At 43.6% G+C, this 26,463-nt stretch overlaps 1 protein-coding gene across 5 annotated transcripts in view; it reads left to right on the top strand.

Moving 5' to 3' along the window:
- Window positions 1-26,463, top strand: part of NSD2 (nuclear receptor binding SET domain protein 2) — a 175,762-nt gene that overhangs the window by 74,539 nt on the left and 74,760 nt on the right. For 4 of the 5 annotated variants that reach the window (XM_045019541.1, XM_045019540.1, XM_045019542.1 and 1 more), the window contains exons 6-10: window positions 16,818-16,962; window positions 17,996-18,073; window positions 19,571-19,689; window positions 22,558-22,630; window positions 23,687-23,811. In XM_045019541.1, the coding sequence (XP_044875476.1) occupies window positions 16,818-16,962; window positions 17,996-18,073; window positions 19,571-19,689; window positions 22,558-22,630; window positions 23,687-23,811 (540 nt within the window). Of the gene's footprint in view, window positions 1-16,817; window positions 16,963-17,995; window positions 18,074-19,570; window positions 19,690-22,557; window positions 22,631-23,686; window positions 26,179-26,463 lie in introns of those variants that run through there. The other variant, XM_045019544.1, reaches the window with a different exon arrangement.

The raw sequence follows: 26,463 nt of genomic DNA, 5'->3' as shown, positions 1-26,463 counted from the left end.
GTCTGCCATATTAGACCCCTGATTTCTATTTCCAGCTGTGCTAGAAATCCCCTTGTGCAACCTCTGTAAAATGGCAGGGAGACATGTTACTTTCCTTCCTCTTAAGGTTAGGGTATGCGGGCTTGCCCAATAATATAGGCTGTAAGGTGAATGAAGTTAATAGCAAGTCAGTGGAAGAGCGGAGACTACAGCTCCTGATCTTCTGTTTCCCAGCAGAGCCCACCTTACCATAGACCAAAAGATATTTAGCAGCTGTTGCTTTGTTTGTATACCATGTAGAGCAGTTTAGGGAATGCCATGGCAGTGGGTCTATAGGAAGCTCTGAGGAGATGGCAGCATGCTCTGTACAGTGAAATCTTCAGAGATTTTAGCGGCAAGCAAAAGTTCTACTTAGTATGTGTAAATTATGATTTTTTTTATCATCCCCCTGAAGTTTATAACTTGAACAAATCTGGTTAAATTTTTCACCAGGATAACAAAAGCACTCCTCTGACTTCAGAATTATTCCCCAGGTCAGATTTCTAGTTCCTGTTCCAAAACATGAAGGCACTAGAGCTCTCCAAGGAAACAGTAAGGAAAAAATTAACACTGGGAAAATTTACTTATTTTTCCCTTACCCTCTCTTTTGGAAACAACTTAGTTTGCTGATACTTAAAAAACCATCCTGAATGAGCATGAGAAAATTTGACCAGACAGTTAAAGTTCAGCAAAGTTATAAGTAACTGAAAACTGATTTGTAAAGGAAATTGTTGCGCAACCTTAATTCTCTAGATGTTGCTACGAAGTCTGCCTAGAATATCTTAGCAACCAAATGGTTTTGAAATCCATTATACTCCAATATTACAACCATTTCTACATTTACAGAAAGCCAGTTGGGTTTTGGAAGCTTTTAATAATGGGGTGAAATAGTCTTCAGTTAGGAGCATCTGAATTACTACTCTTTGAATGCTCTTTCAGTCAGAAACCTATTAAAAACAAAAGCCCCCTTTCAAATAAAGCAGTTCTTCTTGGAGTGATGGTCCCAATTGTATTCAACTGAGGGTTTACGTATGCACACCATGTGTCCGAAGCTGGAGAATTTGAAAGAAGTAGTGTCTGTTAGTCCACGCATGCGCCCTTGCTTTGCCTCATGGTTTCGTCTGAGGTGACAAAGGGCAGGGTGTACCGACCACATATCCAGTTCCTTCTCACCATCACATGGTCTGGGTCAGCACTATTAGTATCCTTCTGTGTATGATGCACCTTTAAAAGAATATAGTGTGTGTGTATATATAGGGCCCTACCAAATTCATAGCCATGAAAAATGCATCACAGACTGTGAAATCTAACTATTGTAGGGGAAGAGGAGGGACAGGGCTGGGGCATCCATCTGGGGCTTCCTACCATGCACTGGGGGTCAAGTACTAGTCCGAGTAGGGGCTGGAGAGGAATGGGACTTCCTCTTCCCCTGCATGGCTGCTCTCAGGGGGAGATCAGAGCCACCTCCAGGTACCTTCCCTGGCTTCAGGAAGTGCTCTGGCTGTACTGCCTTCAGAGCCCAGCTTCAAAGGTAGCACATAAGGGCAGCAATCCCATGACCACCCCCTACAACATCTTTCCGACCAACTCCACAACTCCCTTTTGGGTCAGGACCCTCACAGTTACAACACTGAAATTTCAGATGTAAACATATGAAACCATGAAATTGACTATTTTTAAAATCCTATGACCATAACATTGACAAAATGGACCATGAATTTGGTAGGTACCTATATGTATAGTTATTTTTTTGTAATATATAGCTGTTTTTACATAGTTTTTACTCATTTTAGTAGTTATTTAGAGTTGATTTGGGACTTTTAGGGCGAATCTGTTTACTTTTAAACCCTCCACCCCGCACCATGCATGGGTACTGGACTATGCCAAAGATCCCAGGCTTTAAAATCTGCACCTTCTGCCAGTGTTCCTTGTTGATCAGTGATGAACATCAGTGCTGGTTCTACTGCTTGGGCAAAGCCCATATTTCATCCTGGTGCAGAGTCTTCCAGTCCTTTCCAAGTCATACCCAAGAAGGCCAGGCCCTCCACCTCAAGAAGCACTTCATGAAAGTCGCCATGAGACCTCAGTCAGACCCAGGCCAGGAAACCCTGCCCATACATCTGCCTGAGATAGCCAGGAGTGTGTATCTGGCTATGAAGATACAGTCCAGCTCCAGTGATACCACCATTATGAACCCCATGCCGGGGCCTAGTCAAGAGGTAAGGAAGAATTCACATAAGCATGACATTAAGTCTTCCTCTAAACCGAAGAAGGGAGACTCACCTTCCATGAGTTCCAGCCATGGGGTAGCAGCGCACTTCAAGAAACACAAACATGACAAAAAAATGCACGTACCGGCGTATCTGCTGGTGTCAGGTACCAAGCTATGCACATCATCAGTGTTGGTTTCCAGTAAGGTATGGGACCTGTTGGCTCTGGGGAAGTCCACCCTCTGGCTACAGAAAGGGTGCCATTAACACCAGGGAGGCTGTGAAAGTGCCAGAGCCACACAAACTGTATGCCCTGTGATCTCCATGCCTTCTACTCCCATCCACCTCTGGGGAGATCAGATCTTCCACCCAAGACATACCACAGTCAAGACAGCCTTCACCACATCCTCCAGTGGTCCACACACTTCCCACCAGTTCCGACGGTACTGCCAATGGAACCAGGGTCTGAGTTTCCGTGCTCAGAGGATTTGGAAGAAACACAGGGTCTGCCCATCCTTTACTGCCTCTACAAGTACCTGAAGAGGCGGTCTACATTTGTGGCAATATCCTCGTTTCCAACTGCAGAGGAGCCACTAGTTCCATACACCCTGAGGCCCGGTGCAACGTCCACTGGATCCATCATGCTGGCCCTGTTGGGGATCCTCCATTTCCCCCCATTCTGTCTAAGAGGGACAAGAAGGGCAAGGATAAGCAGTCATCCATACTGGTAACATCAAGCATGGCTCAGTCATCAGTACCTCCCTAGTCAGGACCCTCAGTACTATGCAAACTGAAGCATCAGATACTGTTGCTTCTACTTCAGTATGCTCAAAATCTACAGTACTGTCTGCTTCCATTGCCAAGCACGCTACTATGTCGTTACCGATCCTTCACTCAGTGCTGCAGGAATTCAGATACTCAACTTATCAGTGGTAGATGAACAGAATCTCCACAGTTCATGAGTACTGAACGCCTTTTGGTACTGAGACCCCAGTGTCCAATCTACCATCACCCTTCGGTATTGTCAGACTCTCCATTCTCTTCTGCTGGTGGCTACCTTCCATTGGAGGATACTGGAGAAGGGGAAGACCTTTCTTCAGTCTCATCCATCTCCGTGGAGGATTCTCCTACATATCCATACAGGAACCCATTCTTTGACTCCCATAGGAGAGACCCTGATGCTTGACACCAAGGGTGGTGGGACCAATCCTGGATGCCACATGTCTCCCACCTGGGCCCTCAATGGCTATACTGGGATCCCTGGGCTGCATACTGACCGCAGTTTACCAGATCACTGGCTCTGACACATGAGGTTAGATGTTTAGCCATTTCCTCCCCAACCAGTTCTGCAACAAAAGGAGATGTTTGAATAACAGTAGAGCATAGGCACATGAAGCCACCTCATACTCCTGTTTCTTCATCATCTCCAGATGAGGCAGTCATGCCTCCACCAGAATCCATGGTCAATAATCTGTGTAAGTTTCAGGATCTTATAAAGCAGGTGGCTGACACTCTCTCTTCAAATACCCCTTGAAGAAGCCAAGGATTTGCAACACAAATTGCTTGACATTTTGCAGTCAGGAACACCCATTAGATTTGTGCTATGCATTAATGAAGTACTCCTGGACCCAGGAAAGACAGTTTGGCAAACGCCTGTTACTGTTCTATCAACTTGCAAACAGACGCATACAAAATATTATGTCCCCTCCAAAGACTTCAAATTTTTATTCTCCCACCCCCTACTTAAATCTCTGTTAGTGGTTCAGTGAATGAACAGGGTAATCAACACTACTCCAAGTGTGCCCCTTATGACAAGGACCAAAAGCATACAGACCTCTTTGGACAGAAGTCCTGTTCTTCCACAACCTTTCAATTTTGGATCTCAAACTATTGGTGTTTATGGCCAAATACAGTTTCACAAACTATAATAAATTCATGGTCTTCCACAGGAACAGAAGGAACAATTTCAGGCTATCATTTTGGAGGGTCAGTTATTAGTCAGGATGTCTCTTTAAGTGTCTGTAGTTGCTACAGACACCACTGCCAAGTCCGTCTCTACGGTCGTGGTTATGCATAAGAAGGTATGGCTCCAACTCTCAAGATTCCTGAGGGAGCTTCAGAATACCACTGATGACATCCACTTTGATCGAAAGCTTTTTGCAGAAATTATGAACAAATCTCTTCACATGCTTCACTGAAAGACTCCAGGGCCATGTTAAGATCTCTGGGTATAGCAGTCACAATCAGCCTGGAGATTTCACCTGGCTCAGTTCTTTGGATTTTACAGATCCACTGAGTCCCACCAGGAAGAGATAAAAGTTCCAGAGAGAGAGGGTTTCTCACCCTCCTTCCACATGTACCCAGTCATCATCATCAAAACAGTAGTTCTTCGAGTGCTTGCTCATATCCATTCCAGTTAGGTGTGCGCGCCGTGCGTGCACGTTCGTCGGAAGATTTTTACCCTAGCAACTCCCGGTGGGTCGGCTGGGTCGCCCCCTAGAGAGGTGCCACTATGGCGCCGGATATATACCCCTGCTGACCCGACTGCTCCTCAGTTCCTTCTTACCGCCCGTGTCGGTCATTGGAACAGTGGAGCGCGGCTTAGCTGTCCTCCACTTCCCTAGCTTCTCCTTGTTCTTCATATCTTCTTGTATATAGTTGTTTTAGATATATAGTATAATTAGTATAAATAGTTCTTAGATAGTTTAGAAATAGTTAACAGGGTTTGGGCGTTAGCCCTTCCCCGCACCCGGTGCCGGGGCCTATGCCCAGTTCACCAGGGTTCAAGCTGTGCTCGGCCTGTAAAAAGCCGATGCCCACAAGCGATCCCCACAATTCGTGTCTGAGGTGCCTCGGGGAATCGCACGTATCAAATAAGTGTCGGATTTGCAAGTCATTTAAGCCGAGAACAAAGAAGGAGAGAGACTTTCGTTTAAAGACTCTCCTCATGGAGGCCGCTTTGAACCCTCCGTCCTCAGCACCGAACGCCGAATGCTCTTCCAGCAGCGCTCCTCCGGCACCGGAACGTGCCGTCACTGCCAAGACACTGCGGCACCGGCCTTCTCTGGCACAAGGTCATGATCGGCACCGATCCCTCTCGCCGAAGCAGAAGCGGTCGAAGTCTTCAGCTTCTTCTCTGCCTTCGGCGACGCAGGCTCAGCCCCGTTCGGACCGCCCGGCACCTACACCTGCTGCGGCACCGACGGCTGGGGTACTGTTGACTCCGGTCCCGAGAGGGCCGTCGAGTCCGGTACCGGAGAGCTCCCCGCCTGTGGTTGAGCTGACGGTCCCGTCTACGCCTGAGACGTTCTCGGCTGCAAGGGACCTTATCGCAATGACGGAGTCGGCCCTGCCTCAGCCCCCGGCACCGCCGGTGCGGGCAGTACCTTCGAGAGGAAAACCGTCAATGATGACGCCCCCGTCAGTTGCCTCAGTGGCCCGGCACAGATCCCGATCCAGGTCCCAGCGCTGTTCGCCTTCTTATGGCCGTTCACGATCCCGACGCCGCTCGCAGTCCCGGCACCGATCGCCGTACCGGTACCGGTCGTACTCGTGGCATGGATCGCCATCTCGGTACCGTTCCAGCTCTCGGCACCGATTCCGGCACCGAGACTCTTGCAGCTGTTCCCGCCGGAGACCGTCGAGATCCAGGTTGACCTCCCGGCACAGGGCCGGTCGCAGGTCCCGGTCTCACTCTCAGCACCAGTACGACTCCAGGCACCGATCCCCAGCACCGAGGAGATCACCAACAGGGGAGAGGGCCTCATATCATCGCTCGCGCCCCCCCCCCCCCGGCCGTCCAGACACCCGTCCGTGTCCTCGCAGGCGGGTAGCTCCTATGCCCAGGACGCTGATGTGCCTGCTGCTCTGTTCCACGAGCCCCGGGCTCAGGATCATGGACCTCAACAGTGGGGTTTCTGGACACCTTGGGCATAATACCATCAGGCCCAAGGTGCACCCCCAGGTCTGTCGTGCTCTGCCACCTCAGAGCACCGGGTGCTGGAGGCGACGATGAGCCGTCCTCCACCCTCTCCAGAGGAAGTGTCGGCTCCACCTGAGGACTCCCAACCCCCCACGGAGGCATAACCCACCCACCAGGACGAGCCCTCGGCTGACCCGCTTGTTCTGGGTCTCTCCTCGTCTTCTTCCCCGGATGAGGCGGTAGCCGGAACCTCGTCTGTCGGTCCTCCCCCAATCGACCTACCTGCCCATCAGGACCTCCTCAGGCGTGTGGCACAAAATATGAACTTGCAGGTTGAGGAGGTCCCGGAGGTGGAGGACCCAGTAGTGGACATTCTGTCGTCAGATGCCCCCACGAGAGTGGCTCTTCCTTTCATCAGGACGATCCAGGCCAATGCCAACGCGATCTGGCAGTCTCCGGCCTCCATCCCACCTGCTGCACGAGGCGTGGAATGCAAATATATGGTGCCCTCTAAGGGCTATGACTACTTGTATGTCCACCCTCCACCTTGCTCCCTCGTTGTCCAGTCGGTTAACGAGAGGGAGCGCCATGGTCAGCAGGCTCCAGCCCCAAAATCTAAAGACGCATGGACTTGCTGGGGCGCAAAGTCTATTCAGCAGGGGCGCTCCAGCTCCGAGTGGCTAACCCGCAAGCCCTCCTTAACCGCTATAATTATAACACATGGGCGGCAGCAGACAAATTTAAGGAGTTGCTCCCACAGGACTCCCGTCAGGAGTTTGCCGCCATCTTAGACGAGGGGAAGAAAGTGGTGAGAACTTCCCTTCAGGCTTCTCTAGACGCAGCGGACTCAGCGGCCAGGACGCTGGCCTCAGGGGTCACGATGCGACGTCTATCGTGATTGCAGGTCTCAGGCCTCCCCCCGGAGCTCCAATACACCATTCAGGACCTCCCCTTTGAAGGGCAAGGCCTCTTTTCGGACAAAACTGACCCTAGGCTACAAAGCCTAAAGGACAACAGGGTCATTATGCGCTCGTTGGGCATGCACACGCCAGTAACACAGCGCAGGCCCTTCCGCCCGCCACCACACCGCCCGTACCCTCAGACCAGGCAAAGGCAAGACCTTCCCAGAGGACGGGGCAGGACTGGTCGCCGACGGCAGTCGGGCAACCAAGGGGGCCAAAACCGAGGTCCCTCCAAGCCCCCTGCAGAGCTGAAACCTTCCTTTTGAAGGTGCGCCCAAGGGCGTTGTACCAGTTTCGTTAAAGGATCCGTTCCCACCATTCTCCAACCGTCTCTCCTTTTTCCTCCCTGCGTGGTCCCAGCTAACGTTGGATCGCTGGGTCTTACGCACGCTGGAATTTGGATACCACCTCCAATTTATTTCACACACCCCCCCTTCCACCCACCCTCCTCATCCCTCTTCAGGGACCCCTCTCACGAGCAATTCCTCCTTCGGGAGGTTCGGACGCTCCTTGCCAAAGGAGCCATAGAGGAGGTACCAGTACACGAATGGGGCAAGGGTTTTTACTCCCGCTACTTCCTAATCCCCAAGGCAAAGGGGGGCCTCAGGCCTATCCTAGACCTGCGGAAACTCAACACATTCATGATAAAATTGAAGTTCCGCATGGTATCCTTAGGGACTATCATCCCATCCCTGGATCCCGGAGACTGGTAAGCCGCCCTCGACATGCAAGATGCCTATTTTCACATAGCCATCTACCCGCCTCACAGGAGGTTCCTCCGGTTCGTAGTCAACCGCCAACATTTCCAGTTCGCGGTCCTCCCCTTTGGACTCTCTACAGCTCCAAGGGTATTCACGAAGTGCCTGGCTGTAGTCGCCGCCCACCTCCGCCGCTGTCGGATACACGTGTTTCCGTATCTGGACGATTGGCTTATCCAGGGGTCCTCCGAGGAGCAGGTGACCCATCACGTCCGTATTGTCAAGGACCTCTTCCTATGCCTAGGCCTACTGATCAATGCGGAAAAATCCACTCTGATTCCCACTCTGAGGATAGACTTCATTGGCGCCACCCTGGACTCAAACTTCGCCAGAGCCTGCTTACCGCTGCCCCGCTTTCAAGTGATGGTGGCCGTCATTCAGAGTCTGCAAACGGCTCCGTTGACTACGGCTCGCACTTGCCTGGCTCTCCTGGGTCACATGGCGGCCTGCACGTTTATGACGAAATACGCCAGGCTACGTCTCCGTCCCCTCCAATCGTGGCTCCTCTCAGTGTACCGTCCACACAGGGATGCCATAGACATGATAGTCACCATTCCCCCGAGCGTCTTAGACTCCCTCAAATGGTGGCTGACACCCTCCCGCGTGTGTACAGGGCTGCCGTTCCATCCGCCCCAGCCCTCGGTATCCCTGACGACGGACGCATCATCCCTCGGTTGGGGTGCTCACCTCGGACATCTATGCAGTCGAGGCCTTTGGTCACTTCACGAACTGGCCTTGCACATAAATGTCCGGGAACTGAGAGCAGTCCGCCTTGCTTGCCAGGCATTCCAACAGCATTTGCAGGGCCGTTGTGTGTCAATATTCACCGACAACACAACAGCCATGTACTACATAAACAAGCAGGGCGGGACAAGGTCCTCTCCACTTTGTCAGGAGGCCATATGGCTCTGGGACTTCTGTATAGCCCACTCCATAGACCTTGTAGCGTCATTTCTCCCCGGGGTTCGGAACACGCTGGCGGATTGCCTCAGCAGATCCTTCCTCGCTCACGAGTGGTCGCTTCGCCCGGACATTATTCTTTCCATCTTCTGAAAGTGGGGCTTTCCCCGGGTAGACCTATTCACGTCCTGCGTGAACAGGAAATGCCAGATGTTCTGCTCCTTCCAAGGCCTCTCACCGGGCTCCATAGCAGACACCTTCCTTATACCGTGGACGACGCACCTGTTATACGCATTTCCACCATTTCCGCTTGTCCACAGGGTCCTGCTCAAAGTACGCAGGGACAGAGCCCGCTTGATCATGATCGCTCCAGCGTGGCCTCGGCAACACTGGTACACCATGTTGCTGGACATGTCCATAGCGGACCCTATCCCCCTTCCTCTTCACCTGGACCTGATAACTCAGGACCACGGCAAACTGCATCACCCAGACCTACGGTCCCTCCATCTCATGGCATGGCTCCTGAGTGGTTGACCCAGTCCGAGTTGCGTTGCTCCGCCCCAGTGCAGCAAATGCTCCTGGGTAGCAGGAAGCCTTCCACTAGAGCAACACATTTGGCCAAGTGGAAGCATTTCACGTGCTGGTGCGAAGCACGGCACGTTCTCCCAACCGAGGTTTCCATTCCCACCATCTTGGACTACCTTTGGTCTATTCAACAACAGGGCCTAGCACTGTCATCTTTGAGAGTGCACTTGGCGGCAATCTCTACCTTCCACCCAGGGGAGAGTGGCTGCTCCGTATTCTCGCACCCTATGGTTTCTAGGTTCCTCAAGGGCTTGGAGCGTCTATACCCACAGGTCCGCCGCCCCACCCCGTCCTGGGACCTTAACCTTAGCGCGCACACCTAACTGGAATGGATATGAGCAACACATCTCGAAGAACAACAGTTACAAAGGTGAGTAACCGTCTTTTTTTGATGGGTCGTGGAGGGTTCAGATTCTCTCTCTAGTTCAGCAGCTGCAACCCTTTGCCCACCTCACCCCTTTTAGTGACATCCTTTCCCATTTCCATCATGCTTGGAGGCAGATCACTGCAGACAAGTGGGTCATAGAGGTCCTAACACTTGGATACACCATCCACTTTACATCGCTCCCTTCCTTGTCCCTGTTTATGGATGCCTCTCACGAGCCTTTTCTGAGAGCGGAAATAGAATTTCTCCTTCAATTAGGAGCGACAGAGCCAGTCCCAGCTCCTCACAGATGAAAGGAGTTCTAGTCAAAGTACTTTGTACCAATAAAAGATGGAGAGTGGAGACCTATTTTGGGTCTAAGACTATTAAATTCATAAAGTCTGAAAAGTTTTTCTTCGAGTGCTTGCTCATATCGATTCCAATTAGGTGTGCGCGTGCTGCGTGCACAGTCGTCAGAAGGTTTTTCCCCTAGCAGCAGCTGTCGGATTGGCTCTGGAGCCCTTGGAGTCGCACCTTCATGGCGCCATATGTAGGGCCCTGTCAACCTGCTGCCTCCCCAGTTCCTTCTTACTGCCAGTGATGGTTGTTGGAGGGTTTTGTCTCGTTTTCATGAGCACTCCTCTAGCATAGTATTTTTGTAAATAGTTTAAGAAGTTGTTTGTAGTTAGTTAAATATTTTGAGGTCAGGGTACTGGGGGGTGTTTTTCCCTCCCCTGTTTCCCAGGCCTGGGGCATGCCTCGTTCCCAAGGGTTTAAGCTGTGTGAGGTTTGCTAAAAGCCTGTGCCCAAGGGCGACCCATACTCAGCTTGTCTAAAGTGCTTGGAGGAGTCCCTCCAAATGGACAGGTGAAAGATCTGTAGGAGTTTTTGTCCCTGCATGAAGAAAGAGGAGGACCACAGGTTAAAGTTACTGCTAATGGAAGCAGCGCTGCGCCCTCAGTCCGAGTTGAGCCCCATGGAGACTGCACTGGGCTCCTCAGCATTCGTGCACAGTGTGCCAGCTTTGATCCAGGAGGTGCTGTGGAAGGACTCTGGGGTCAGAGACCCTTGGCACCGGCACTCCTCAGCACTGATCTCCACGGCACGGTAACAGTCACTGCACTGATCACAGTTTCCTGTCCCAAGGAAGAAGCTCAGGAAGATGGACAGGGGGACAGGGGATGCTCCCCCTCCCGAGCAAGGGAACAGGAACCACCCAAGAGAGGGTGACCGGTGGAAGACCACACCTACCCTCCTGCTTAACAGCCATCACCGTTAACTCTAGGCCCATGGGAGGGATCATTAAATCTTGTGCCACCGAAGGAGACTCAGGTGGTTGATTTTGAACTCCCTTCCACACCTGAGACTTATGAGGTGGCCTTCACCCTGATAACTCCGACGGGTCCTCACTCTCCTGATCACAGAGGCACTGCACCGGCCCCAAGGCCCCAGACAACACAGAGGCTACCTGTGCAGTCCAGGGGCAAGGCGGCCATGACTTTGCAATGATCTCCATTGCCCTAGCATCAACGGGCACAACGCCGCTATGGTCTCTCTACGCAGACTCCTTGGAGTCTGAATCGGACACAGACTCGTATGTGCTCCATGGAAGCCAGCACCATAGCTGCTGGCACTCCCAGATTGCGGGGATGACTCAAACCTTCCCCCTGGTACCATGACCACCACAATGGAAGTACCAGCTCAGATGCAGACTCAGTGGCCCTTCTGGACCCCGTGGGCTTACCATCAGTCACAGGGGTCCGCCTCGGCATGCTCCTTTTTGGTTGCTTCTGAGAGAAGGACTGCGTCCAGTGCCAGGGATCTCTCTTGAGTGTCGGCCGCTGCTACTGCCGCTAGCACCACAATCGTACCATGCCTGGCACTAACAACAGAGCTGGCATCGCACCAGGCACCCTGTCTGGCACCGCGGCTACGATCAGTGCTGTGGAAGGCACTGCAGCCAGCGCAACAATCGGTACCGTGGTCAGCACAGATGCGGACTCTGATTTGGGGGTGGAGCCGAAGCATTTTGAGGAACCGGATGGGCAGGAGGGGCCTTCCCTAGTTTGGGGTTCCTCATCATCATCGTCTCCAGATGAGGCGGTGGCAGGAGCATTTTCGGGGCCTCCTCCTCCTGACAGCAGAGCCCACCTTAAACTCCTGAGGCGGGTTGCTCAGAACCTCGGCATACAGATAGAAGAGGACACTGAGGTGTCAGACCCAATAGTGGACATTTTATCCCCAGCAGGACCCACCAGGGTGGCCTTTCCCCTGATTAAAACCATTCAGGAGAACGCAAAAACTCTGGCAAATGCCAGCCTCTCTGGCTCCCACAACTAAAGGAGTCGAGAGAAAGTACTTCATGCCCTCCAAAGGCTGCGACTATTTGTTCACCCACCCCCTGCCATACTCGGTTGTTGCGGTTGTCAATGAGAGGGAGAGGCAAGGACCTACCCCTCAAGCTAAGGACGCAAAGAAGCTGGATCTCTTTAGGAAGAAGATATACTTCACTGGAGGGCTCCAGCTTCAGACTGAAAACCAGTAGGTGATCCTTAGCCGATATAACTTTAAATCATGGGGTACAATGTCCAATTTTTTGGACCTTGTCCCACCAGACTCTAAGCCAGAATTCTTAGCTCTCGTGGTGAGGGCAGGACAGGCGCCAGGACATCGCTGCAAGTACCAAATACAGAGGTGAAATAACTTCTCTACTCCTACTGAAGTTTTCCCTGATTATGTATCCCAGGCTTGCAGTAGCTCTTCTGGGCACAGCATCACATTGGAAGCTCATGTTCAGCTGACTGCAGCACCGCTCCCAAATCTCTGAGTAACTGCTTCCCACGATAGTCCCCCATTCTATATATATGGTCTACATTCTTTGTTCCTAGATGTATACGTTTCCATTTAACAGTATTAAAACAGATTTTATTTGCTTGTGCATAGTTTATCAAGCAATCCAGATTGCTTTGTATCAGTGACCTGTCCTCTTCATTATTTACCACTTCCCTAATTTTTTTTTTTATCTGCAAACTTTTTATCAGTTTCTTTCAGGTCAGCGATCAAAATGTGAAAAAGCATATGGTTAAAACCAATCCCTTCGGGATCCTACTGGACACACATGCACTTGATGATGATTCCCTGTTTACAATTATATTTTGAGATCTATCAGTTAGCAAATTTATAATTCATTTGTGTGCCTTGTTAATTTTATATCGTTCTAGTTTTTTAATCAAAATATGTGGTACCAAGTCAGATGACTTACAGAACACAATTATCTTATCAACCAAACCTGTAACTTGATTTTAAAAAATCTAGTTAATTTGACAGGATCTAATAATATCCATAAACCTATGTTGATTATCTCCATTACCCTCCTTTAATTATTTTATTAATAGAGTCCTGTATCAGCCATTCCAGCATCAATCTTGTTCAGCATTCCAGCATCAATCTTGTCCAGCATCAATGTCAGGCTCACAAGCTTATAATTATCCAGGTCATCTCATTAACCCTTTTGAAAAATTGACACAACATTAGCTTTCTTTCAGTCTTCTGGATCTTCCCCAGTGCTCCAAGACTTACTGAAAATCAACATTAATGATCCAGTGAGCTACTCAGCCAGCTCTTTTAAAACCCTTGAATGCAAGTTATCTGGACCAGGTGATTAAAAATGTCCAATTTTAGTAGTTTCTGTTTAACATGTTCCAGAGGTAACAGTGGATCAAAAGTGTGTTCTCGTCACCTTATGATGAGGCTATATTATGTTTTTCCCCAAATACAAACCAGAAATATTTGTCTTTTTTACATTACTATTGATAATACTACCATTTCCATCTAGTAATGGATCAATGCCATTCTTTTTGTTCCTAATATATTTTTAAAAAACTCCTTGTCCTTAACTTTGCTGGCCATTAATTTCTCCTTGTATCCCTTTGCTTCCTTGTCAGTTTTCTGCAATTCCTAACTTCACAATTATATTGATTACTATCAACTTCCCCTTTCTTCCATGTCTTGTATCTTATTTTTTATAGCTGCCTTTGCTTCCGCTCTAAATCAGGTTCATTTTTTTTAACCAGCACAGCCTAGTGGGATTGTGGCTTTTTGTGCAACAAGTAAGATGTTCTTTCATGATTCCCAATTATCACTCAAGTTTTTTTATTAAATTCTTCTTCCTGGCTGAATTAGCTCATAATTATTTTCTGCTTTGTGAAATTGGTCCTCAATTATTGTGGAGTAAACTGCAAGGTGAAGTGATGGCTGCTTGAATATTGGGCCACTTATTGTGTTTTTCAAGGAGTTTGATAGGTGGGCTTCTCTGAAGGGAAGGCATTGACTATTTCAATTGGTAGTGGGCATAGTTATTCTAAGCTAGTTTTTACTAGAAAGGAAGGAGGGGCATGGATCTCATTCACAAACTGTGGCTCTAAAACTTTCCCGGGTGTTTGAGATTTGAAATGTGTGGTGAGGCCAAACTCAGTTAGGGTGATTTGGTGGATAATACTCGGATCTCAGGTGGAATTCTTGTTACTGATTGTCACCATACATGTTCAGTTGATCTCATAATGAAGTATGCTGACAGCTCTCAACAGCAGCCCATGCTTGGGTCTGGTGTCTGAGCTATGCAGTTTGGGTTGATAAGAGCTGGTTCACAACACGGAATAGCTCTACTGGATGTGACTCTGCTGGGTTGATTGTGGAGGAATAGGATACTTGTTTTGTATCCTTTATTGCAGTGGTGCATTCCTGTAGGAGAGATTTGTGCTGCTGGCAAATGGATTCAGAATGTGATTTGCACCACTGGCACTCTTTCTGCTTGTGCACTTCATCTTGTGAACCATAATTATCTCAGGGGGTGTGGGCTGGTATCAGTAGTAATGGACATCATGTGATTGGACTGCTGAGCTAACTCATTGACACTTTGTCCTTGTATTTGTGTGGCTTGTTCTCTTAGGTTAAGTTGAAAACCTGGAGAGTCTCTGGGAATGGGCAAGGTTGGGTTGTTCACTATGCTAATGAGTAGGAAGGAAGACTCTGATTTTGCCTAGATGAGGTGGTGGTCAGACCAGGAAAGTGCTATGTTGGCAACGTCTCCCATATCTACTCCTGGGCTGAAGATTGGTTTAAATGTATGTCCAGTTGCATGTGTAGGTGCAGAAACTTCCAGGACAATCCCATGGTTTTCATGTAGGCCATTAGATCAAGTACTATTGTATAACTTGCATTCTATATATGGAGATTGAAGTAACAGGACAAGGAATTAGGGAGATTCCAGTACTATTGGGCAGTCATTATGAGTTCTTCCAGGAAATTGAGAAGGTTTGTATATGGACATGTGTATACCACTAAGAGTACTAAGTGTGTCTTGTCCTTCTCTTCATAGATGCACTCAAATATTTTTGTCTTGGGTGGGATAAATATTTTTGTCTTGAGAGGGATGTCTTCTGCAACTGAGATGCTTGGGGAACAAGACTGCTACTGCCTCCCTTCCCCCCCAGGTGTTTGTCTTTGTCCTGGGATGTATAGAGCAGGTGTTCTCAATCCTTTTTGCACATGCTATAAAAACTCCAGGGCCCATTGAGGGGCGGGAAGGTGGCCTGGGCTTCAGCTGCTGGAGCAGGGGATTTGGTGCTCCCAACTTCAGCCATGGGTGGGGGTGGGGCACTCAGGGCTCTGGAATTCCCTCACTGAGCAGGGAGGAGGGCTTGGGGCGTTAGCCCTGCGGTGTTAGGGGCACAGGAGCTTCTGCCTCTCGAGGCTCCCAGCTTTAGCCCCACAGGTTGGAGGACTCAGAGCTTTAGCCCCATGGGTGGCGCCAGGGCTTGGAGCTTTCAGCCCCGCGAGAGCACTGGGGCTCGGGGCTCTAGGTTTCAGCCATGGGGCCTTGAAACCAGCTCATGGCCCCTTTGGGGCCGCAAACCCTTGCTTGAGAAACACTGGTATATGCTATGGGGTTGGATGTATTACGATAGGGTTAGAAGTAACATTGAACCAAATCTTAGTGATGTAAGCAAGGCTGGGTGCTTTATTAAAAATAAAATAATGAATGGTGCTGGTTTTATTGGTGGCTGATCTTGTATTCATCAGCAGAAGATTAGGGTTGTTGTTGCCTTCTCCATTTAATGATTTTACTGATTGAGAATGTGGTTTTAGGGGCCTAGCCTTTGGATTTCTCCTATTGTGTGGTGCTTTTGAGGGATGCCTCCTCAGACCAGTGATAGCTGGGATTTGGGAGGACGCATGGTACTCGGAGTCGAGATCTGAATGTGGTTATGAGTCAGTTCTCCAGATCTGTAGACCAGAAGACTTGCATGATTTTAAACCACATATTGATTTCACTTTAGTATCCCATTTAATATTTTTAAGCTTTTAAATTTAGTATCTGCTTTTCCATTTTTGTTAAAACAGATTTCTCTAGGCTACCTTACTTTCCAAGAGTATATGATCAAATCCGAGCCAGTATGCTTAAAACGCAAACATTTTTGTATCCTAAAGATACCTACCACACTTGGGCTTCTTCATACTTGATTAGATTTAAACAAAGTAATTAGAATATAGAATAGAAGAAAATATAGAATATATTCTAAAATATGTAAAGAGGTCTGGGAAAATCTTAACTCTAAATTATTGCAGCACATATAATAATTATTATATCTGCCAAACTATTTCTGAATACTTCTCATTACTGCAGTGGAATCTATGAACGCCATCACTTGTTTTTTTTCCACTAATATTCACCTAATTTTTTATTGTGGTATTTATTTAAATTTTGCTAACTATGAAATTACAAGATTTTTTTTCAATGAGGTGGTTCATTCATTCCCAGTATTGTGAATGTTAAAAGGTATCCAAGTTATTTTTTAGAATTATGTATTGTACTTTTAAATTCATGCTGCTGAAATCTGTGTTGCTAAACCTTATTTTTCGGGATAAATGGGATATGCAGGGAATCTTCCAGTCTGTACTGTAGTAGTTCTTTATGAATATAGTACAAATTTTAGTGGGTTTGTATGTATTAAACCACTGTATTAGAATAATACAGGTATGTACAGCACTCTTTTCATGTTTGTCTCGTTAATGTATGCCCCATTTTTGCACAAACAGGTGGTTGCTGAACATCCAGATGCTTCACGTGAGGAGATTGAAGAACTGCTTGAATCGCAGTGGAACATGCTTAGTGAAAAACAGAAAGCTCGCTATAACACAAAGTTTGCCATAGTGACCTCTCCCAAATCTGAAGAAGACTCTGGTAAACGTAAAACTGTGCTAGTGTACTCTAACTAAATTTGATATACATAGTGATGTTAAACTAAGCACATATTTGAGACCTGTAGGGAAAACAGCTATCATTGTTTTCTGGTTTTAATTCTTGGTGTTTGTGCCAATAGGAAAAGAATGCCAATGGTTACAATAAAAGCAATCCATGAAGTCTACATTCCTTACTCATTGTTCTACAAAGTTGTTATATGTAAACATTCTACTGTTTAGAGATCGATGGTTTCTCCTTCTTCTTCTGCCCATAAGCAGCTGCCATTATCTTCACTGCCCACTAAATGTGGGTGGTGGGAATGGGAAAATCAGTCATGTTTATTAATGTAAACTTATGGGTTATTTCTTAAGAATAGTTTAAGAAGTGGTTTATAAAATTATAACCAGGACTGTCCTTTCTTTATATACACACACATTTTTAAAAAGGTGTTACCTCATAACATTCATCAGCTCAGGAAGCAAGTATTCCAAACTGTATTCTAAACCTTTCTTCCATTTTTGGCATTTTATTGTGGTGTACTGCAAAGCTTTTAGGACTGCATAAGAAATTGCAAGATAACTTTTTTGCTGTTGGCTAAGATTCGTGCTCTTGATAAACAACAGTTTATTTAGAATTTTGATATGATAATTTGAGTTGTTGTTTGGAGTAGCTTCCTTAAGAAGAAAGAATGGAGGGTGTGTGGCATTTGCTTGACCCTTCTCAGTCCAGTTACAAATGTCTGGTATACATAATGTTTTATAGCACTATAGGAAGGCCTGCTGTGGAAGTATTTGAAGCTACCAGGTGCTGCTTTGGGCAGTGACAAGAATGAGAGGAAGGGTTTGAAAGATTGTCAGATTCGAAACAAAAAAAAATGTATAAAAATGGCAGTCAGTTTTTGTTATCTTTCTGTGTGTGAAATAACATTTTGTGGAAAATTGGTGAAGTTTTAAACAGAATTTTAAGTGTCAAATATTTGGATATCGGTTTTTAAAAAAAAACAAAAAAACAACAACATTCTATATCTCTCAAGGTTCATCATTGAAGAATATTGGAGAGGCCAAACGTAAAGTGTTTCAAGACTCACCTAAAAGGAGATCAAGATCCAGAAGTAATTGAAATTTGTGTTATGTGCAATTAGTTCATCATTATAAGTAGCTATGGAGTGTACCTTTTATGTAATCACCCACGTATCATAACCTCTTTATTTCTTCTCAGATGTTGTCGTCTTTGACTTAGAGTTTTAATGGATCCCAAATTAAATATCTAAACATTGTAGTACTGAATTTTATTCAACTTCCTCAGTGTCATATTGCAAGAAATGTAATTGGAATTGTACCTGTACCAGGTGTTTCTAGTACATATCTTTGTGTACGTTTTCAGTTCTCTATAAATGAAAACATGTCAGTTCAATCATTCCCCATCCAGACCCTACCAGAAAACGTATTGGGGTTTTTTTGTTTTGTTTTGTTTTTTAATGCTGGCTTTTTGTAAATAGCAGGTTCTCCTGGAGCCATTTTAATTTAAGTTTGCAGATTCAGAGCCGCTTTGAATTTAAGATAATAAAGTCCTAAATCAATTGAATATGGGAAAAAACCAATTTGACAACTATTCTTAATTTTGTTTGTTGCCTTTCTTTGAAATGTTTATCAAAAATCAGTTCCCATTGAAACAGCACACTTCTAGCTGTAGAACAATTTTAAAATGATAACTTTTGTGAAAGATTTTTAGATAATATATTTATGGTCTAGGACTCTGTAATTTCTCCATATTAAACATGCAATATTGCCTCTGACCTTGGAAAGTACTGGAGGGTCAATGTTAACAGTAAGTGTACTAAGTCTCATCATGCATCATAAATGAACCAGACCTCATTCTAAGCCGTTATCATGCCAACTGTACCTCAAAATGGTAGATAATTAAACTTAGTAAGTGGCTATGTAGACCAGTCACTGACCTTTTGTGTTGGAGCTTTACACTGAAATTAAGCAAATGAATTATTATATAAAGAATTCATGTAATCTTAAACAGAACAAAACAGAAGCACAATGGAGTTTTTAAGGCCTTCTATGCACTTGTATGTTTAAAGATAGGAATTGCCCTGCAAGAAAAGGCCAATCGTCCATATGATTGGTGATATCCTGTTTCTGACAGAGGCCCCTTAATAGATGTCTTCAGTCTCCAGTACCTACATCTATATCCTTGGGAGAACTTAATAAAAGAATGAGGGAGACATTCAAAACTTTTGTTCAGTGGTAAAGCACTGTTACAGAGAATAACAGTTACAGCTTTATAGAACAGCTTTATCTTATTTGATAGGACACAAATGTGGAAAATTGCATATTCAGATTTTAGACTAGTGCTTATGCAGATAGATCTGTCTTACTAAAGTGGAATATTTAGCAATTAGGAGTTTGGATATGTTTTAGAACTAGCATTCAATAATAGAAACTGGACCCTGGGCACCAAAGGGTTAATCAAATTTGTTAAAATTTTAACCGTTTTTTAAAAAGTAACGACTTAAATATAATTTAGATCAGTTTAAGATAATTTCAAAGTGAGCTTTAGATTTTTTTTCATGTAAGTTTCCCCCATCCCCCACCCCAAGGTAACTTACATGGAAATAAAAGAAACCAAAAAAAGAGGACAAAGGAACCTTCAGAAGATTTTGAAGTTCAGGAAGCACCTAGGAAAAGACTCAGGATGGATAAACAGAATAATCGGAAGGTAATTATATCATTGGTTTGTTTAAGTCAATTATAGCAGCACCAGTCACTCTGCTATAGTTAAGTTTGTCAGCATTTCCATTTTCAGGATTTAATATTTACTGGTTTTTAACTGCATCAAATGAAGCAACTGTAAAGATGTCTGTTTGAATGCACTTGTTAAAAAGATTTTGTTAATTTAGTGTTGAGGTGGAGACATCTGAAAAGAGGTCCTTGCTAGTTACTTGAACCTAGCTGAAAAAATATACGAATAGAATTCAATTCCCATGGGCAAGGGCTTAGCCCACTGGTTTTCTTGCTTTACAATTTCATCCCTTTTCTGTGTGTCAAAATGTAGAGATGTGTATGTGAATGTTACCACCATTTGTCTGAATCAAAGATTGTGTCCTTAAAAATGAATAAAGTACAAATAAACACTTTTTAAGAATCAGATTTAAACCTATAATGCACTTTAGGCTGGCATGGTGTCCTGAACTCCAATCTGTTAAATTTAGAAATTTGCAGCATATGTAACAACTTGTTGTTCAGATAGCAGGCCTTTATCTGGCTCCTCTTCAGTCTCTAGCTTGCTTGTCAGGATTAGATAATTCTCCTTCTTCTTTGAGTAGTGTCCAAATGGGTGCTCCACTGTAGGGACACAGACACACCTACAGTGGAGCACCCATTAGGGGACACATCTCAAAGAATCATCTTTACTACACAAGGTGACTAACTTCTTTTTATGGACTTGCCTAGATCACTAGGGATTCTGTTTATAACAGTGAGCCCATACTCTGGAAACATTTAGGCATGTACTTAACCTTTTCCATGTGGGTAGACCCTGCAAACTCTGTGCGACTACTCTTATGAAAACATATGCATGTATGTAAGTGTTTTCCAGATCAGGCCATAGTAATATAGTATATGAAGACTTACTGTAAAATAGTGTTGTGAATCCTCTGGAGGAAGGAGCATTGTGATCCAATGCTTACTAAGTCATTTGAATACATACGTGCATGCTCTTGTTATGCCTTTGGCTCCAGAAGGTCTCAGACATAGCAGAATGGTTGCTTTCTTATTACTTTGTATGAATCACCTTTTACCCATTTTCTCCTCTTAGAAACCTAGAATAGTTCCAGCTGTCCACTTTATCACCATAAACAGTTTAAAGATCACTTAGCTGTCATCCACCTGTGGAGTAGTGAAGAGCATTGAAGCTGCACTTCCTGTTCTTTAGTTTCAACTCAGTGGCAGATTTTTAATGTCCTCTGTCCTGGGGAGCAAGAAGCTTTGGGATTGATCATGAGCCTTTGTTCCTTGCAAAGGATCAGTGTGTTGCTATTGCTATTCTGTGCCCTTAATTATTCTTTATGAAATTTAAATGCTATAGAACAAAATGATTAGGTAATAATACATATTCATAGATTCTGTCTGAAAAATGTGTAACTTCGGAACTTATGGTGCATATAGAAATCACATCGGCACAATGGGAGCTGCATTAAAGGAGCATAAATATGTAACAAAAGCAAGGACACTTTCAGTGACGAGTGAATCAGACCATGGATTCTCAATCATCTTGTTTAAAAAAAAATCAAGAAATTTATTAACTTGATGGAACTATAGCTTCTAGTTGTCTCGGTGATAGGAAGTTTATATAAATACAGACTTACTTATTCAGCAAAGAGTATGGCTTATGGATAGTATTGGTTTCCATTATGGTGGGTTTTTTTGATCCAGCAGAGCCACTTCTTCCTTTGTAGTCTGGCTTTGAGGTATTCTACAAAACCTTACCAGCTCAACAATGGATTGACCGAGGAAAATCAATAAATACTTAAACCTCCTTTACAAAATCAAAACATATTGGCAGTTGGGTCCTTCCATAAAGTCCATCTTGTTGATCAGATCTGCATCAGTTTAGGTTAAGCAACGTTGACTACTACACCTCTACCCCGATATAACACGAATTCGGATATAATGCAGTAAAGCAGCGCTCCGGGGAATGGGGAGGGGGCTGCGCGCTCCGGAGGATCAAAGCAAGTTTGATATAACACAGTTTCACATATAACACGGTAAGATTTTTTGGCTCCCAAGGACAGCGTTATATCGGGATAGAGGTGTATTTGCATGATTTCCTACTTCAGTGGATCCGTAGCTCATAGTTAAGATATTCATGGCTATCCCTGTTGCTTAAGTAATTAAGGGAGGTGCCCTATTTTTGACCAGGTCCAATGTCCACAGTCAAACAGCTGAATGTAAATTCCCAAATTTCTCAAAATACTTCTTGGCCTAGAATATTTGATAAGTTTCAGTCTGGCGCAAATTTATGCAATATCAATATTCCATTGAAAATAGTATTTTATAATGGAAATGCTGGCACAACCTTTAACAATAACAGTGCAAAAAAATGACACTGCTATAAGTACTGACGTTGAAAACAAGTATCTGAGACTTAAAATTCAGTTCAGGGTCCACAAATTTATATATTTCTGCTGCAGTTACGTTAGTAATTTAAAGGTATTAACTTGACCAGTTTGGACACAAGAATAATAAAGCTGACTGAAATGCTTTATCTTCATATAGCATTTTCCTTTTCATGCAGGTGTTCATATTTCAGTTTCAGGTGAATAGGTTAGAAATTGAATATCAAGTTGGGGTTTTTTTTTTTTGTTTGACAGTTTTATAGCCTCTGCTGTTGGTGGTTTATAAAAAATAAACATGCCTAAAATGGAAACTTACCATGGCTGAACTACATTACAATATAGACCAGGATGTTTGCAAAGACATTTTCTTTCTAATAACAGAAATCCAAAAGTAATTTCCACCTTTATCCAATCACTCATAAATTAGGAGTTTTTTTTCTTTTTTCTTTTTTATTTTTATTTTGTGACAGAGGGAGACAAGCAATGACAAAACAGCAAAAACAAAGGTCACAGAAACCTTCTCTTCACAAAAGAACCAGTCAGGTAATGTGGTCAGAATAAGTTTTAATTAACTTTTTCAGTTAAATCATTTAAACTAAACAGGTTGTCTGAGACAGCCATCTAAACTTTGCTGAAGCCATATTGAGTTATACTCATTAAACCCCAGTTTGAGGGGTTGCACTCTTTTCTGCACTGCCAGCATTTTGCAGTACTATATTTGATTGAAATTGTGTATTGCTGATTTAAAGCAGCAGTTCTGAAGTTCACCATTTGATGGCACCAAATTAAAACTGTTGCCCATTGATATTGTAAAGTAGCAATATAAACCTTGCTGTTCAAATGCATGATTAATTATACATTTTATCCAATAAAATAAGTGTATATAGTAAATAGTGACCATCAAACTTAAATTAATGTGTGGTTCAAGAACTTCTTTATAACAATTGTTTGATGGGAGGCAATGTGGAGAGTTGAGAGAGAGTTGTAAAACAATCTTGTGTGCTAAATGGTTCATCGATCAGATTTGTTAATCATGCGTAGGTTTAAGGTAACTTTTTATAAGAACACAAGAACACATATATTTAACTCTTACATTCAGTTTCAAAAGTGTTAATACACTGCAAAAATATCTAAACTAATATACATGATATTGTTGCTATTTTTAATGTAAGCATCCAGTTCCTTCTATGTAACTTTTTTTTTGAAAAAGGGGATGTTTGTTAACAAAGTGAGTCTGATTTTGCTGAGTTCATATAGGCCTTCTAATGTAGTGTTTGAGCAAATTAGTGTTACATCTCTTTTTAAAAAGTCATAAATTACAGAGTATTGTAATTTAAAATATTTAGCAAACTATTTGGGAAATTTTTAACAATATTTTAAGTACATATTTGTTTAATTGGAGATCTCTTGAGTCTTTAAAACAAAACACATCATTATTTCAAAAACTGATTGTGCACTGCTTACTCAGTACTACATAGGCGCCCAGAAGACAAACCTAAACAATTCCTTCCCTTATCTGAGGGAATATTTTAAATGGCTTCAGGGAGATAACGTTTTAAAGTTCCAAACTTCACTTTGTAAACCAAAATTATTTTACAGCAACGAAAAATCTGTCTGATGCATGTAAACCACTGAAGAAGCGAAATCGGGCTTCAGCAGCAGAATCTTCAACTCTTGCTTTTAGCAAGAGTTCATCTCCTTCAGCTTCCTTAACTGAGAATGAGGTAAAAAAAAAGTGGTGTTCTCACACAGCCATATAGTTACAAAAAGTATCAGGTGTAAATCTTTTTTTTAAAAACACAGAACAAAAAAAAAAAGACATTAAATTCTCTAACCTTGCTCTAGATGAGCTACAGTTCTGGCCTCTGTAAAACCTGTTAGTGTGTGTATTGCAAATTCATTTATTGTAACAAACGTCCACTTAGGGACTTCAGATATTGTGTTTTTTAAATGTATTTACCCAAAAAAAATTTGAATTGTAACCTTCTCTTAGAAGCAAAGTAAAATGCCAGTGTGTTGTGTATTTTCTTCTACAGATTTTATTTAAGTGTCGACTATGTTAATTACATCATGTAAGAAAAATGTCATGTTGCCATAGGTTTTATATTGAAGCAAGTTTCTTGATCCTCTGTATTTGGTCTACACCAGTCTTGGTCAGTTTTCTGAGCAGTGGCCTTTTATGCTCTCTTTTTCGATCTGTTCAATTGGGTACTATTTCTGTGGTGCAAGTAGCTTAATCTGCAGCATACTTAAACAGGCAGTGAAGGATGTATCTTTTTGATATTTACTTATCATAGTCTTAGGTCTGCATATTTGGTATTGTAACTCTCCTCCATTGACATACAGTAAATTAAGTGTATACTCATATACAATAAATGGAATCCATTCTACCGGTCATCTGTACTGTTAAAACAAACAGCCAAAGAATGGTATCATGAGAACAACCTATGCATGCTGTTCTAAAAGGGGATTCCAGACACTTAGCAGGAACAGACATAAAAAAAATCATGAAGGTTTTAGGTTAGTCAAAGAAGAGAATTAATATTTTGTTTGCAAGGCAATAGGACTTCAAGCTGCAGTTCCTTTCACTTCTCCCATTTCACTGTTTTGTTGAAAACCTAAGGTGCTCAGATACCATCATGAGTGCAATATAAGTATCTAGACTGTTTTCCGTAAATGACTTATTTTTACAAATTGGAATGATAGCACATTAACTGCTGTGTATAGTTACTATGACTTCAATTCCCCCTCTTTAACCCCCCCCCCAAACAAAAACAAACAACAACCAAAAACACAACAACCCTCAGGAAGGACAGCCTTGTTAATACTAGTTCTCATCTTTATCTGAATCAGCTGTTTTCCTTCTTTTGGCTTAAGCTTTCCACTCTTTTGGAGCAACTGTTGAGGCTTTCTACCTAATGCTGTATGTGTTTGTGGGATTTGATTTGTCAATCTGTTTGGTTTAAAATGTACGTCTCTCGATGTTGTAATCTGGGAAGACATGTTCTCTGATTTCTAAATATCAATTAAAAAAATTCACTGTCCAGAGATCTTTCTTCAAAGGTTCAGTTGTTTTAGGACTTAGGAAAATCTAGGGTCAAATTCTTTTTCCACCTACAAATGATTGTGAGCCAAATTGTTCAAGTGCATGGGCAGAGTTGGAACCTCTCTGAAATCTCCGCTGCAAACACTGTACTATGCGTGGCAAATGAGATAGGAGGAAGAGTAATACACACTATTGCCAGAGCTGTGCTAACACAATACAGGTTTGCAAACAAGGAAGTGAATTATTTTAATGGTTTCTAAGGAAGGTTGAAAAGAAATTTGACAACTTAACATTATCTTAAAATAAATTTTTCACAAACAGTGGAGACTTCAGAATAATAGTTGGTCATGTGCTGGGTCCTTAACTGGTGTAAATCAGCACTGACTTTAACTTATACCAACTAAGGATTTGTCCTAGTGAGTTTTCTATGATGATAGCTATTATGCCACTAAATAAACGAAACATGCTAAGCATTTGCTACTGAATTTATTAGTGATTCTTCTGTGAAACAAAATAAGATGTAAATAAACGTTGGATCTTGTGGGTGGTTTAAAAAAAGTGTAATGTTACTTTAGCGCTTGCATGTTTGGCAATGTAGACATATGGCCTAAGGGTGTTAATCAACAGAAAAATCTCCTGGTTGGTAAAGGAAGGGGGGGGAGCGTTTAAAAATAAATATAAAACAAAAGATGAGGTGATTAAGCAAACTGATATTTGTTTTTATGGGTCAGAGGTGCAAGCTAATTGATAGGATGCAATTATTTTATATTAAATATATTTGATCTGCTTTATATTTTTTGTGGTCACTTTTATAGCTTAAACTGTTGAGTTAGACATTGTCTTTTAAGGTGGATGAGAAAAATAACACACACCCTGCTTACATAAGCGCGCACGTGCACATTCACAGTGCAATGTGGAAAAACTTCTGGCCTTCGTGCTCTTTTCAATAAATGACTGTAGATTGATTCCAGGATGAGGCCAGATTCAAATGCAACAAAATATTTTTCTGGGATTGTTGGAAGCTGCATTGAGCCCTTAAATTTGTCTTCATTGCTACTAATTTTTATAAAGGACGTATTTTAGTTTAAAATAAGGGGAAGTAAACTAGTTATTTATTAAAAGGAGCTTTTAAAAAAATTCTGCATAAAATTCACATGAACAGTCAATTAAGTCCAAAATTTTCAAGTTAATAGTGACTTTGGGTGCCTAACTTGAAATACTTTAAAAGGTCCTGATTTTTCCGATGGTAGGTGCTAAGACTTTCAAAAGATCAGGCCCTTCAAGGTGTCTTTAGTGATTTTGGGTGCTCAACTTCTCACTTTTTTGAAAA

Source organism: Mauremys mutica, chromosome 5 (assembly GCF_020497125.1).
Source record: "Mauremys mutica isolate MM-2020 ecotype Southern chromosome 5, ASM2049712v1, whole genome shotgun sequence".
In the NCBI taxonomy this organism is placed as follows: domain Eukaryota; kingdom Metazoa; phylum Chordata; order Testudines; family Geoemydidae; genus Mauremys; species Mauremys mutica.
Note: the sequence above shows the minus strand (reverse complement) of the source record. Positions and strands in the feature narration are given on the sequence as shown.